At 38.7% G+C, this 16,946-nt stretch overlaps 1 protein-coding gene across 1 annotated transcript in view; it reads right to left on the reverse strand.

Annotated features, from left to right (window-relative positions):
* Positions 1-1,432: 1,432 nt before the first annotated feature.
* The window catches only part of pde6d (phosphodiesterase 6D), a 35,466-nt gene continuing 19,952 nt past the window's right edge, over positions 1,433-16,946 (reverse strand). The window contains exons 2-5 of the mRNA XM_022254500.2: positions 16,253-16,315; positions 12,094-12,245; positions 10,564-10,669; positions 1,433-7,556 (exon numbers count right to left, since the gene is read on the reverse strand). Coding sequence (XP_022110192.1) covers positions 7,475-7,556; positions 10,564-10,669; positions 12,094-12,245; positions 16,253-16,315 — 403 coding nt within the window. The 3' untranslated portion in view covers positions 1,433-7,474. The remainder of the gene's footprint in view (positions 7,557-10,563; positions 10,670-12,093; positions 12,246-16,252; positions 16,316-16,946) is intronic.

The following is a 16,946-nucleotide window of genomic DNA, read 5'->3' on the forward strand; positions in this document are numbered from 1 at the left end:
TGTACATACCACTGCAACCAACTCTGAAATAGATTGGCCCCCTCACTGTTTACTATTTAAAAACATTTTCAGCTTGTAGATGTACACAGGACATAAGATCACCTCATTTGTCTGGTTCCCAGATGTAAGTAAATGTATAATACAGAAAGGACGTCATCTGGGAAAAAAGAGTGCTTGACTACATGTACACTGTACATGCATGGAGGCCTGAAGGGATGTACTCATTTAGTGTACATATTACTCAAGTGTACCCCATCCAAACCACTTTAACATTACGCAGTAGCAGGATTCCTGTCAAGCAAGCAAGTTTGACAGCTTCTGGACATCATATCAACAGGTGCACTGACCAGAATCTGGAGACTTTTGGCCAATTGATGCCTATAGTTGTACATAACAAAATACCCTCACTTCATTACCTGTGCCAAGAAAATGTAGGAAACTTTTTTGGGTGTATTTTTCCAATACGGCTCCTGGTAAAATCAATTCAGAACGTAAGGCCCATCTATCCCCCCTCCCTTCCTTTCAACAGTAGAAAGCAGCCTAATGAGTGCCCTAGCCCCCTCTACTTTGTACAGAGCCACCTAGAGATCGCTTTTGGCCAATCTCTCACAAATGCATCATTGATTAGATACAATAGTTGCCTGGCTACGGAGTGAGCCAATATTTGCTGTGTGGCTGGGGGTCAATGCAATAGCTTGGCACTGTACAAATACAATGTAATAGCCAAACTCTCAAGGAAGGGGGGTATGTGTCCACAATTCTGATCTGGCCGAGAGCAAGATCTTTTTCAGGCCTTCTGCCTAGGCATGAAACTAATTAAGATTTGCGAAAATGAAACCTGCTTTGCAATGTTTATGATATATGAGTGACTGCATTAGCTGTTCACAGGTGGACAAGAAAGTACATGAATCATAATATTTGACATGTATATGTAGCTGCAAAATTGAAATTCAGCAATCAGTTTCAAATTCATAATAGATATCATTTGAGATGCCAGATAAAATGTGTATTCAGAAAACCAGAAGCGGGAAAATCAGCGACTCCCAACCGGAATGACTTTAGTACACTGCACATGTAACCACAGGTTATTGGGTACATCTACTGCAAAAAGTACAAACTTCCTACAGTCCAAGAAATACAACTTCCAAAGTATTTCTTTTTCCCTCTGACTGTGCCATGGGCATACAAATGATTCTTTTCCTTGAAGACCAAACTTGGTAAACCAATCTGTGATCTTAGCAAACTAAACTGGGAAAGAGAGAGAGCCGTCGGTATTGTGATGCTGTAACCAAATAGTGTACACGTATATAGCCTAAAATGAAGTCTTGATAAAACGTTGGTTCTAAAACATTTCCAGAGAGAAGAAAATACATATTGACAAATGAACCAAGAAACTGATTTGAGAATAAAACACTTCAAGCTCACGCAGGTGTTTTTTATCCGACTTCCATCATTTAATTTGCATATTGGCAACAAAACAATTGTAGTTGGCAAGTTGCCAAGAAGCAAGGAAAACCCAAATGCAGCCTAGCATTAAACAGCACAGTTGTCAAGGTTTTTACTTCCACATAAGAAAATACCACAACGTGTGGAAGCTCCAATGAAAAGAATGACCTTCATGTTAAAAATCAACCTTACAAACATCGAAGGTGCAACAGTAACAGTGAAAACTCCAGTAATTCATCATAATGAAGGAAGGTGGCACTGTCACAGAGGAGTCTCTTGCTAAAATGAAGTAGCACAAACAACCATTTTAGAATGATCTCATTGCAATTGCATAGGTGTTTGAAGATAGGGGAACAATGTAATTTTCCCCAACACATCATGCAAGTCAAGGGCAGAGCCTGCAGCCAAAAACAGGTGTAGAGGGTCAAAAACAGAAGTGTGAAAGATCCAGGGGACCAACTTACTTCAATGCCAATGTCATCAGATTTCTTACTGGATATCAACCCTTTCCTCTGCTGTGTACACAACCCGGGATCCACCCCTAAAAGAGTCTGTTCAAAATTTCCAGAAGTTGTTGCAGAACAGAGCATCAGACTGGAGCACCAACATGTTATATCTGTGACAGTGCATGAATGTTCGTGTCTGGCTGCCCTACATGTACATCAACCTGGTGGGCATATGGATGTGTAACTGAATATCCAACAATGTGCTCCCTTTTCTGCAAGCACTACCTGAATACCAAACTGAAACTCACTACAGAGAACAGGACCAGGACCTGAATATGCATTGCTACTTGGGAGTCTTCCATCTTTGTGTTGCAAATGACTAAATATGCTACTGTATAAACAAAATCTGAACAATGTAAAAAGGATTTTACATGTACCATATCTTCATAGGCTATACAAACATACTGACAGTAAAATGAACACCTTTCACTGAAACACAACTACATAAACATGATGTAATAATTATACTTTAGTAGATTGAATACACACACTGTTTTAATCAAGGTATTTTACAAACTTTTAAGATTGCAATGTGCAAAACATACATGTAGATTACATACAAATTTAGATAACGTGTAAGAAATAATTAACATGAAATTGTTATTTTTACTTGGACAAGTATAACATCACATCTTTTGACTGATTCATGCAATGCACTTATTGTGACTTTCAGAATAACTGGTTTTTAAAGAGAATCATGTTGTCTCCATCAGAATATTAATTATCACGTATTGACTCATTAACATGTTACATGTATATTGATACCGGCTTAAATCTACGGTCATAGAAAGCCAATCTGCATAAAACCCTTTATATGGGTAAAAATGCTGCATCTTGAGAAAAGGTCCTTAAACTGTCAGCTACCACAGGGTGCTGAGAATACTTTAGGTAGTTTCAAAGTTGAATAATTCTGTTAAGAGTTGATTTTAGCAAAGAAGCTTTACACGAATCAATGGAAAAGACAGAATTTATGCATAAGTGTGACTAGTCCATGTTTATTAAACTAACTTACCCCTGAAAGTGGCTACTGCAAAAGAGAGTTCCTGTCCTCCCTGGCCACCATGGGAATACATGTACAATTGGTACAATGGACAACAACAACTTCAAATGTTTAATTAGTACAGGTCACCTGTGGCATGCTTAGGCTACTTTCAGAAATTGCATCTAATTTGAATACCATATTACGAATAGATATGACTTGGTAGTTTTTCACGCAAGATGTATACACAATCCTACTACTTGCTAGTTTTCATTTCAGAATTCTGTCAGACCCCTACCCCCCCTTCCCCGGAAATGTCTGTCAACTTCATTTCTACCAAAAGTACTTTTCAACATCCTGTATGTTACAGTATGAATGTAGTTTCAAATGTTAATCATTGTCAGCTAATAACTACTGAAGATTGCAGGAAAAGGTAATGCTTGACACAATACATTATGCAGAATAAAAAACTGTGACGTGGGCACTTTGACAATGTGAAGGCTTGTACTTCAGGGATATGATCCAATGGAACTTGGAGAGAAAAACGGCAGGACTTCAAATTCAAGTCCATTCACATGTACTCTGCTCTGTGCCCACTCATTCTTCCATCTCTCCACCAAGTCTAGATCTTAGTGGACTGATGGCTCAGCTTATTATGGCTTCGACCAAGACTCTGGGCTTTGTCTTATCGAAAATACTGTCAACCATCCAACGGTAAAAAAAAATGCTTGAGAATGGCCTATCACATGCACATTCAATGCCCATAATGGTATGCCCTGCTCACCCACGGTGTGAGCACATCCTGTGTTGTGTGTACCAAGACATAAACACATAAACCACTAGATTGCATTCAACAGTACGTGAACATTTTGTGATCTGTAAGGTCCCTGACTAAAATCAAAACTATCGACCAATTCACTCCTCGGTACAGGGAATTCACACAGTGGAAGAATTCCAGCCATCAAAATTTATAGTTTTCGATTGTAAAAAAAACATTCTGTTTTTAATCTAGCCCACGTACATTCAAAACAATGTGGTTGCACCATTTGAAGCAAAGAAATGTCAGTGCTGAAAAACAAAAAAGTGAACTTTTTTGAGAGCACAGGTAAACAAATACAGGCAATGTGCTAGCATACTGTACAATGTATGTACATGTAAGTGCGTTACACGCAATGGGCACTGAACGTGATTATACGCGCTGCCATCCATTGCTTTCCCCATACTTTTCAAAATCACATGTGCATAAGACTGACGGTCAATGCATTTGTCTGTGGTTGTGTACAGGTATGTACACATGTCTACATGGACAAGGTGCAGAAAGCATGCATGCCTGCACGTACTTGACTACACCACACACTGCTTCACTACGCATCTACCGCTAGAAAACTGGTCCAGACCCAATGGCCTCTTGACTCAGCAGGCCAGGGATGGCTGCCACATGACAGGCATGCACATGGATGCATGGCAATATTGATGTACCTGTAAATAGGGTTGTTGAGTGTGCTCATACATGCACATGTAGTGTGGATTGCTGAAGTACCACGTGGGGCTTGGTATGCCATGAATCTCAATGTACATGGTGGCTCAGACTTTAGCTATGGTTGCCTGCGTATGGCCCAAATCTTTCCTTTGGACAACTGGTGGTGGTGGTGGGAGCAGTGAGGTCATTGACCTCCCACTTTTCCGACTGGGGAACAAGCCCCCCTCCCAATTTCTGCAGGTCCTATAATGGGGTGGGGCTTAATGGATCAGCCTATTGATGGCCGATGTCTGATGGTCTAACAACTGGCCCCTCCACTTTGAAAACTGTTCCACTGCCATTGCAAAAAGCCACTCAGACCACCTTGGACAAGGGTCAGCATACCACAGATGCAGACAGTACAAAAAGCCGTTATTCTAAGAACGCCCGTTTTTCACCCTCCAATGCAACATTGAAACTAGCTGCTTCAGCTGAAAATTTCAGGCCAGTTGAATATCTTTAATTTTTTTACAGGCACTTGAAATAAGAGACACACAGTCATCTGCCAGTCACTTACCAGTATTTGTAAAATGAAAACATCAATATTTTGTTGAACTCACACTTTACATGCGCACAGAAGTATGTCTTAATACACAGATGTACATGTACATAGCGAATCATTTACAGAATCCTTATTTCATTAAACATTTTACAGCATATACATGTATTCTCTGTAACTGTTCTCACTTCTCAGGCAATCAAGCCTTTTATCAGTTTTCTACAACTAATATGACAGCATAATATCAGGGCATCTTTTGTACCATGTTACAAGAGCCTACACTCAAAGTCAGTGATGGTTACAGGACATTTCCTCCTTGCTACGAATAGACATTTTACTGTGGAAACTTAGTATTTAAAAGAAAAACATACTTCTTATTCTTAAAATAACCAAGTTAATTAAAAATTCATTAATTGATTTAAAATTTCCTTTAGTGATGAATTTTTAAATCAATTAATAAATTATCTAATTCAGATTTAAACAAATTCAGTGTTCAACTTTAATTCTGAACACATTCAAACCTACATGTACATGTATAAACTTGACACATGGACAATATCAAGCATTTCATTGCCCTCAGATTAAGGCTGCATGAGGTGAGCCTCTTGTGGTGAAACAGAATATTTCATGCAATCTTTGACATGTATTCACATAGCCCCTTCCCTTTCATCTCCATACAGTCATTATGAAGGCCTGTGGGGTCTTTGTGATCTTTATTTCAAGGTGCATTGCATATTCATGAGTATATGCAGACGAGTGATGTCATCCAACACGGTGGCAATAGAGTTACAGGTCCTCTCCAGCGTAAGTCATGAGATATACCAGTCATGAGATATACCAGTCATGAGATATACCAGTCATGAGATATACCAGTCATGAGATATCTCCAGCGTAAGTCATGAGATATACCAGTCATGAGATATCTCCAGCGTAAGTCATGAGATATACCAGTCATGAGATATCTCCAGCGTAAGTCATGAGATATACCAGTCATGAGATATCTCCAGCGTAAGTCATGAGATATACCAGTCATGAGATATCTCCAGCGTAAGTCATGAGATATACCAGTACAAGATGCCACAATTTGGGTGATTTTTTCCCCTATGGTCTTTTTGGTGTATTTTACTGTTGTTTCAGGGCTTGAAGTCAGTCAACGGGCAAACTTTATGCACAAATACATGTATTTTCACTGAGCCACATGTACATGTTCACCAGGGTTCATAATCCCATTGCGCAGTGTGCTCAGTGTCAACTTTTTAACACCAACCTGCTTGTACAGTACACACCTTGTTCACTGCACCAAACCATGGAAGAGCAGTGAACACAGGGCCAACAGAACATGTATGTAGGTGTCATGGTATAACCTACACAGGGACAGAGTCATTAGTGAATATACTGCATGCATATTGTACACATATGAGAATATTTGGATGTACATGTACATGTAAGTTACGATACGGTTAACACATGCAATCCTGCTCCCATGTTTAGATGGTTCAGGTATAATTAAATTGTTCAGTTATTTAGTGTGGCTAGCTACACATTTCCTTCCGTAAAATATTTCAAGTTACATGTATGTCTTCTTCCTCCTATCATCTTTAGAAACAAAACCCACGTTCATTCATCAAAAATCTTGGTGGTCATCTAATGCACATTTGCAGTACAGCCTGATATCCAAATATAATACGTTCGACAAAATGAATACAACTGTTTTAATCTACATGTAGATATTTACATGCAACTTTGCTTTATAAAGGACGGCATTTTCTAATCATTAAGACAGTTGCGTATAACAACTGCCTTCCCTAAAAATGACAGGAAATATTTATCATGGAATGTTGAAAGTATTGGGGTATGCTTGTCTCAAGAAGACAGCCATCTGCAATCAAAAATGAATGACCTATTTCCAACCCGAGTACAGTAGTTGTTTCACTTCTTCCAGAAGTTAAATTCTTTTGGGCCAAATTGTGAAAAACAACACATACATAGACGTGTACTGCACTGTATCAAACCACAATGTACATGTACAGATGCATTTTCAGACTCTTTGGACAGAGACTGGAAGAATTCCAGTGAATGTGTACAAAATAGGAACCCTCTGGTATGCAACATCTGCAAATGATCCAACCTATTTGCATGTACATTTACATGTAAATGTATGAACCAAGCTGCATGTATGCGCATGCGAGGTAAAACTACAATAAACAAATTAAGGACTGTATGAATAAAGGCCACGAGGGGGGTTTATCTAAAAAACTTCATGTTCTGAATGAGATCCAAGTCCTGAACCTTGATACCACAGGCTTTCTTTTCACTTCCAATGATATGATGACTTTTAATCACATCTTACCAAACTTCTATAAAGGTCACTTGCATACTGCAGAGGTTGTCTCAATTAACTTATCCTCTATCTTCTAATCTAACACATTCACATACACAGCTTCTTTTTGTCCAGAACTATCAGAAAAATAGTAAAAAAATCTGATGTCCAAATATATAACGATGTATTGTTTATTTCCTAGCTCTCAAACATAATACACCCGTGCTCTTGATGTACTTACAAGAAGATCGTCATCGAAGAATTTAGTTTCTATAACAACACTGCCACTGTAAATGAAAAATAAAGAAAGAAATAAACAGTCATGTTATTGTGCAAACACAGTCGAGGGCAACAAATAAAACTACGCAAGTAAACATGCCCGGATGTTTTCAAGATGCTACCGGTATTTGGTACAAAGTATGTGTAAAGATAAGTTGGTGGCATTGAATCTCACTTCAAGTGGTTTTGCCTGAAACTAATATATTCTAAACCACCAGAAAGATATCTCACACATTTTAAAGTTAGGATCCACGGATCCTCTTTGCTGAAGTGTGTCTTGTTCTTTAAGTTTCTCTGTGCATTTTAGAAATCAGGAAATTTAAGAGAGAAGCAGATTTGGAACTTGCTCTGTTAAAATGAGTCAGAAGTTGCAAGAGCCAATTTTGAGTTTCAATTTGCATTGGAAAAAGTAAAATGAGCTCTTTGTATCACTCAGTCTGGTATGTTAATGAAAACGGAAATTATGTGGATAAAATATGTAAATGAAGAGGGTTCGTATTGATTTTTACATTGTGAAAGATTCTTTGAGAGGTCATTATAAACTCCAAAATAGCCCTGGCAACTTGTGTCTCATTTTCACAGAACAGATGGTCATTCTATGAATATGCTGTTCCATTTTTGTGTGTCCCTGTCACATCTGACATATGATTTTGTAAGTTTAGGCCACCTCCCATAAAAAAAAATCAAGTCTCTGGTTTCTGGTCAGCATGTGCGTCACCGTAGACCTGTGCGTCGGCAAAATAAGAAAGTTTTTTATTTGGTATAAAATGATGTCCAAAATCTGCCAAACTTGCTCAATTGACTAGAATCCTGCTACTGCATAATTGTAAACATGTTTTGATTGGGTACGGTTGAGTAGCATGTACAGTAAAGGAGTCCCTTTATCGTAGTTCCTTATACATTTAGTTGGGCACTCTTTTTAAGATGACGTCATTTCTGTATCGTACATCTGGGAACCACACAAACAAGGTCAGGTGGTCTTATATCCTGTGGACATATACAAACAGAAAATGCTTTTAAACAGCAAAAAGTATGGGGGTCAGTCTATTTTAATGTTGGTAGCAGCCGGCATTACCCGTGCATGCAGTCGCGATAGACATCGTTCATCATATGGTACATACATGTACAGTACATGTACCTCATTTCCAAAAAAAAAAAAGTGAGGGTAAAAAACCAAAAGTGTCGCCGCACCACTTTTGGAGCTAGCTCCTGACCAGAAACTGGAGACTTTGGAGGGGGGGCCTTAGAATACATTTTTCTGTGAGCCACTTAATTACTTATGCAAAATTACATGTACCTGCCAAACAAATAAAAATGGCTCTAAGTCAATTTGGATGACATTTCCACATTAACTTACACAGGTTGGGTGTGACAGGGACACAGTAATGACTTGCTTTTGGACCATGAATGTATGGAATGACCCATATCACGCTTGGAAAGCTAGTGAAAAAACATCAAAACTTCTTTACTGACAAAACTAAAGTTACTTGGCTTTCACTCCTTCTTAAAGCATAAAATGGTCTTAATGTGAGATTGCCAGACAGATCGTATGTAGACTCCTGACAAAAGTCTTTCTCTTTCAAGAACTGACCTCTGGCTGTTAATGAGTTAGCCATGCCCCTAAGACTACCTCACCAAACTCCTGACAAAACTCTTTCTCTTTCAAGAACTGACCTCTTGCTGTTCATGAGTTAGCCATGCCCCTAAGACTACCTCACCAAACTCCTGACAAAAGTCTTTCTCTTTCAAGAACTGACCTCTTGCTGTTCATGAGTTAGCCATGCCCCTCTGACTACCTCACCAAATTTTGTACACATACATGTATATTATATGTTGAGTTTTGTTTGTCTCAGATTCTGTGTGTCCCAGTCTGTATATCATGTAATTGCACAACATTTCACAAGATGCTCGTGCAACTCTACCACAACAGGTCAATTTTGGCCATACGTGTAACATTTTGTTAAATTACTCGAGTGCTAACTTCTCATTCTCCGCAGAGAGAAAAGTTGACACCATCATGGGTGCAGACATTTTGAATCCAAATGTATGCTTGTAGAATATTTCAAAATCACATGGAACAAATATCCAACTATTGAGTAATCTCAATGCAATGCACATCGGGTACCGATGAAATACGATTTAAACAAGTCAAGGCAAACTAAATTTATCTGCAGCACATATGCGCTTGGGTTTGCGTTGTTTGCACCGAACATCTGTATTTTAAAATACAGATGCAGATATGCAAATAGCTATACAAAAGCCATACAAAATTTTGGTTTTTTCAAAGGTTTGATCACAAACATGGATGCAACCACCAGGCATCACTTTGTGCATCAGTCAGCGCTGTAGTTTTATATACTGTAGCTCTATGATTATGGCCGTAATCCTGTGGTTTCTATTCCTGAGAAAACCAGACAAAACCCTGAACCAATCCAGGGTAATGAAACACCTTGTCAATTCTGATCATCAACGACCCATTTTTTCCCCTTCCCATGCTTGAAAAGCTTCACAAAATATCACACATGAAATCCCTAAATCTAATCAATTAAAGCAAAAGCCACCTGCAGGAGACATCAGGCCTTTCGCATTCAGCCTACGCCAAATATCCAACTGTAACTATAGGCTGTTCACTGTGTTGGGCAGCTGCTTCCCTCTTCACATTGATCTTCATTCATAAACTACTGGTAGTATTTTTTTTTTCATGATAAACTCATTTTCAGTATTCAAAAATAATTAAATTCAGGCTATACATGCAGAGATATGGCAAAACTACACTGTTGAGTGTGGATGCTTGAACAGGTACATGTAGGTTTGCGTCCAAACATATTTGTATTGAGACTTTACTGGGAATGAATGTTATATTTCCAAGGTACACGTACATGTACCAAGCCCAAGCCCACCACAGGCAAGACGAGCAATTCGAAAATCCAGTCAGGAAAAAATCTTTATAAGGTGGTTTGAGAGAGGCTGAAAGTGGACTGATTTTCATGTAGGCCACAATGCTTTTCAGCATACCTGAGTACATTTGCAGGCATCATTTGGCTCTCTGGAGCAGCTTCAATCAAGGATTGCCACGTGTTGGTTGAGTTGGGTATAACAAAGCCAAAGTCAAAGTACCACTCTGTGGGGACAAGAAGAAGTTGAAGTTTCAAATCCATCTGCAGATAAAGTCAGGACTTACATGTGTACAGTACATGTACTGTATGTACATGTACATGTAAGTGCCAATTCATAACTTACATGTGAAGGACCTGGGTCCAATTACTACATGGCATATACTGGTACATGTACTGCACTGACAACTGAAGATTGTTTTCAAGACTTCAATAGAAAGCTCCTTTGCACAAACTCAACACTTTTGTACAGGAAGAAGCCAAGACTGTTTCTGCACAACAAAGCCACTCTGTCAGGTTATGATGATGGAAGTTACTAAGTTATCATGTAACAACCCATACACAGGTGTTTGATCAGCCTTCCTCCTCGTCAACCTACCCCCTCACCCTGGTATGTATCAGTACATGTACCAGTACATTCCTGAGTTCCTTTGCCACTTTATGATGTTTGTGTTTTTTTTTTTACTATCATTTTTGTCGATGACCTACTGGCTTTCATTAATCACTCTGCCAAAGCAGGCACAAGACGAATTGCTTTGTTTGAAGTAGCAAAATGAAGCAAGTTGGCACGGAGATGAGTTGGCAACGGAGCAAGTCAATCTACATGTACAATCTATTCAAGTAGCTAAAATTTGCCTGTGAAAACTCTGGCTAAGTTAATTACCATGCAAAGTGCATATTAAATACATGCCACTTAGAAAAAAGTCGGTCCACGTGTCTGCATTTTGTCTTGGAGTGCCACCTCACTCTCCTCTTTCTGAATAATAATTTAAGACAGCAAGTAGCTGTATGCAAAAACAAGTTGTGTAACTTGCTTGTGCAAATGTACATGTACATGAACTTGATCTCTAATACCTGATGAGGATCACTACATTTCCTTACACATACAAGTCATACAGGTTTATCTCTGACAAAATGCACAAATGCATGTGCTACGTGCAATGTTCACACAGCTTGCAAGCTCCTAAGTAAGACATCAAGTATCACGCAATTGACATGAAACACGAAAATTCTCAGCAACCCCACACCATCTTAATCTTTTCTCATGTCTCTAATTCCAATCAGTTATCAAAAATTCGAAAAGGATAATGCCCCTCGGGCATCCTTCAGGTATTTGTCATGTGTCCATTGCACAGCAGCCCTCTTGAGAGCAAGCTATCACTTTTTTGTCCACCAATTCCTGACAGCATTATCCAACTACTGGTATCTGCAAAGGAAATCAGGAAAGGCCTGCAGAAATAAATCTCAACGGATGAATATTTCACATACATGTAGTCATTTTTACAGGCATGGCTGACAGGAACTTGAGGCCTACGGCCTTGTCTCAACTGAGACCAGAAAGGAGGAAAATTTACCATTCTCACCCCCCAATAAAAAACACAAAAATGCAACAACAATCTGAGCCAGCTTTTTGGGTTACCTTCTTACTTACCCTCTAGGCATTTCCCTTTGAAGAGCACCCGCTGCTCAAGTCTGAACTTTTCCATCTTCTCTTGAGATGAGAAGTTGATTTCCCGGGACACAGCTTTGCATTTGAGTATTTTCTTAGGAACCCTGGCTTCATGCTCCACCTCTGGTTGAGATCTGGAGATGCAAAGTAACAATGAACCACTAAATAAATATCACAAAGCTTCAGAAACATCACAAAACTATCCCAAACTGTCCGTATGAAAATCCACTGGTACAGTTGTCCGTACATATTTTGCGTGTCATGTACAGCAGAATTAGTGCATGTAAAATAAAGGGGTCTGCCTTTAATGCATTCTGGATGCCAACCTTGACCCACATTGTCAACTACAAATATTCACTCAGTAAAAATGAGCATACATGTACGTGTACACTCTGCAAGTGCGTGCACATTTACATGTATGTAGCCTTCTATATTTGGGCACAGTACTGACACATCACTACATCCTGGCACTTGTAACAGGTACATGTACATCATTGCACAATTAAGTAACGTACATTATGGAGGTATACTGTTACTGATTTTCAAGATTGTACATGTACAGTGTACGTTCACGTCATCACAAAATACATGTACATGGGAAGAAAAAAAAATCCCCAAAAGAAACAAGTTCTTCTCTCCAATTCCACTTCGCTAGTTACATGTATGTAAATGTACAAAACTGAAACTTTGAATGAGGCGTGTATGCAGACATGTACAGTGTACATGATACATACATGTAAATGTACATTGTACAATGTACATGTACATGTACTTTGTAAATCTTGGCACTTGCAGAGTACCAAAGTGTGACATCATGTACCTGTAGAACCATAAATGTAGCAGAAATGAATGGAGTAAATGCGCGTGTTGGTTCCTGCCCTGTCTCTCGCGCCTGTCACTCACATACACCTGTCACTCACATACCGGTACATGTACATATACATGTAATTGTGTGTGTCATGCATTCACTTCAGTACATGAACATGTACATGGAAACAACACTGAGAACAACTCTCTTATTTTTTGTTGTGATAAATTCAATTCAATTCAGTTGCATAGGAAATGGAGTTCTAAATGTTGCCATTTGCTCCTTGATTACTAAGCACCTTTAGCCTACCCTACATGCACCGGTATGTACGTACATACAGCGTGGTGTATCCATGAGTCTCTATGCATGTTTTTGGAAACTTCACATTAGTTCACACACACGCACAAGAATGGCGAAAATAGAAGTCCACTTAACCCTTCCTCTGCTGTAACAGTCAAAACGAGTCAAAAATTCCTTCCACTTGATTTGCCCCAGTACACAGGCCCATATGGGAAATTAGACTGATTTAACAACTGTGTCAAGAATGTATCTTTGCATAGGAGGGTTTTAATGTGGGATTAGAAGATGTTGTGTAGACTCATAAGTCGACTTTTCTCCTCTCTGAAAACAGGGTGACATGCACATGAGCATACATGTACATCTGTGACAAAATGAAGGGGAACAGCCCAGGAAATTATCAAAAACCCAGCTCAAAGGAGTTAACATAATGAGAAAAAAGGAGCACTTTCCCCGAGCTTTCTTAAGGATCACAGAACAAAGGAATGTCTGCACTGAGCATGTGAAACAAGCATGGGTGTGCCTGATGATACTAACTTCATTAAGTTTGTCCATAATTCATGTAAAAGGCTGTGCACACAAGCGTGACTAGGCAAACATGTCCTATGATGGCCATTGTGTGCCAAAAGTCACACCACAGCTCCATGGTAACACCATCAATTCCGTCATGTCCATACAAATGTAGACATTGTCATAATGCCAGCACAAAGTTGGGCAAAACCTACGTACAGTGTACTGGTAAATGTATTATATATAGCATGTCAAAGTCCAATTATACTCGTTGGCAATTTGCTGTTGAGGCGTGCAGTACACGTACATAAGACATGAGCAACAACTGCATCATACAGTAATATCTTTTTTCTTATACATGTGTGTACATGAACATGTATACAGCACAGGATGAAATGAATATGTTTATATGTAAAAAAATGATTAAGTTTTGTTTGAATTGCACAAAGAGGTCAGATGACAGAACTGTATGCAAGTTCATGACATTTAAAAAAAAACATTGTTCTGATTCTGCACTGCATGCACCAAGTACACAAATACTGCACTGTTTTGGTACAATGGTAATAAAAATTTCCTGAGGTGACAAGTAGAATTTTCTATTCCACGAGATGAAGCCAAGTGAAATGAAGCAATCCATCTGTCAGTGAATTCCACTGCATGAATGCAGACTTCATTCCTCATTTGTTTCACATGACCCTTCAATATTAAAATCCTCTGTGTACGATTCACCGTTTTCTTTCTCAGGCCTGCCCATAAATTGGATGAGAAGTTGTCTAAGTCTAGTCAAAACATGTACATCAACAGGCGCTCCCGAGTGTCTTTCAATTTGCTGTATTTGTTTAAAGACATATTCAATTTGTTTCTTTGTATTCAAATCAAACCATAAACTGTTTACACATCACTTGTGAGTTCAGACATCTTCATCTTCTTATGGAACAGTGTTTGCGTTTACACGCATGATCCTGCATATCAAGTAGAAGAAAGTTCTATCAACTGGTACCTGGTTGTAAGAATAAATAATTTAATAACACATCATCGATGACAAGAATTTATTAAGGGTGTTGTACCACAGTAAATAATGAATATTTACATGTACAATGGTGAGAAGTGTCAATGAAATTATTACATGTATTTCCATGGCATGAACATTAAACATTCATTACTTGTTCTATACAAGTATGTACATACAACTCTTGGGTAGAGTCTGAAAACTTCGTACCAGTATGTGCATATACATGTAACTTATCCAAGTACCAGTATTGTTCCCGGTACGGTACACTGTCTAACGAATCTTACATAAATCCCATCCCAGCTTGAATACATCCCTGCATCACAAATTTCTTCTGAGTATGCAAAAACTACTTCAGTTCAGCTTGTTTGTCTGAAAACAGGGACTGAATTCCGTGCATTCATTCTAGCATTACATTTTAGCACTGCTCACAAGGATTAACCAAAGCACTCACACTTGTAGCAATGAATTTCACAGAATATGGATAGAATTTTGCATAAACCAAGTTCAGGTACCGGTGCTGACACCCCTACAAAGAACCTTCAAATAAAAAACCACTAAGTCCCAATGTGACAACAGTTTTAGCCAGCTTTGATTGTGGTGTATTTAGTTAAAAGAAGTGTTTAACTGCAGACCAAACATGCACAACTTCTGTAGGTGCCGGTATAATGCATGCCTACCATTATTAAACAGACAATTCATACTGAGGATGACTTGCTGTGTGAACATTATAAAGTCATCAGCTTGCCTTGACAGCCACCACTGAACACATGAAAAAGGACGAAACCTTAACTGACTCACTCTGAACATTTCAATGTGAAGGTCAAACTCTAATAAATAGTATCCCCTCCTGCCATTACAGAAATTTGTCCATCATTAACCTCTAGAATTTGTTCAATATACATGTACCATTGCACATCAACTCATAGGTAAGCTCTCTTATTAAATGAGAACACCACATGCTTGACAGGCCATGCTCTGCAAAAGTGTTTTTCATGTGCAAGTCCCAAATTCCATGAAGTTGCCATTTCAAAAGCTCAAAACCACCTGAAACCTTTGAATTACATGATAGCTTTATGATTTGAGTGCACGCTCTTTACATGCTCTCTCTACCCAATGGGGAAAAAAATCATAAATGCCTAAAAGCTGGACATGCAATGTGCACAATGCATTAGGAGAGCCAGCTGTCATTTGTTTTTCTATTTGAGAGTTGGTACATGTACCAATAGGACTGTTTCATTTTTCCATAATAAATGTCACTTCATGTACCGGTATGTATGTGCTTTAAGTCAACAACAAAGGTAACAAACCTGTAAACAGTTTTGGAAACAGAAGGAAAAAGAGTAACAGAATTCCCATTCAAACAAATCTCCCAATGTCTAACACTTTGTACTTGAAGTACATGTGTCTCTTGAATAACCACCCAATATTTGCTTCAAACACCAGATGTTTTATCTGAGAAAGAAAAACAAACTTGAAGGATGGATGGGATTGAGTGTAGCAGAATGCATACTCACAGATCCTCATTGCCTTGCCATAGGATTTTCCCTGATTCAGCATCTCGAAGATTCATCCAGTTTCTGAAACATTTTAGCCTGGTCAAGGAAAACACCCACAACAATTTGCACCAACAAATGAAACAAAGAATTTACAATTTGATAAATGTATAAGGATTTTTCATTGCACCTGATCACTAGATGGCTGCACCTGAGGCATCGCATTCATGTAGACAACCCACACATTAATGCGGTTGCTATGGTAACTGGCAATGATGGCAGGTTTTCAGACATTCATCAATATCAATGTGTCAACCAAAGCATAAAGCCAGTTCTCTGCAGGGGTCCATTAGTACCGGTATTGAGTAGTGATGTTTAAACATGACTTACAGCAGCACCTGCACAAGTTTTATATCTGCATGTACATGTACAAAATGCACTCTTACACATGTACATGTGTAGGGTGTAGTAATACAGTCATTAGCAAAACTTTAAGACCACCTTCAATTTTATTGGTATTTCTGTCACTTGGCCTGCATTACACTGTCTCACTGAATGATTACTTAACATGATTTTACAGTGGTACATAACATCAGTGTAGTGCTATATGTATATGTACATGTACATGTACCAGTATATACATGTACATTGTACATGTACCCATTTGAATGATTTTTTTGCAAAGGCAGGTCTTGTATGACATTTTGTCTGCAAG

The sequence above is a fragment of the Acanthaster planci genome, linkage group LG16 (genome assembly GCF_054643075.1).
Source record: "Acanthaster planci isolate LZ-2023a linkage group LG16, COTS_SCS, whole genome shotgun sequence".
NCBI classification, from domain to species: Eukaryota; Metazoa; Echinodermata; class Asteroidea; order Valvatida; family Acanthasteridae; genus Acanthaster; species Acanthaster planci.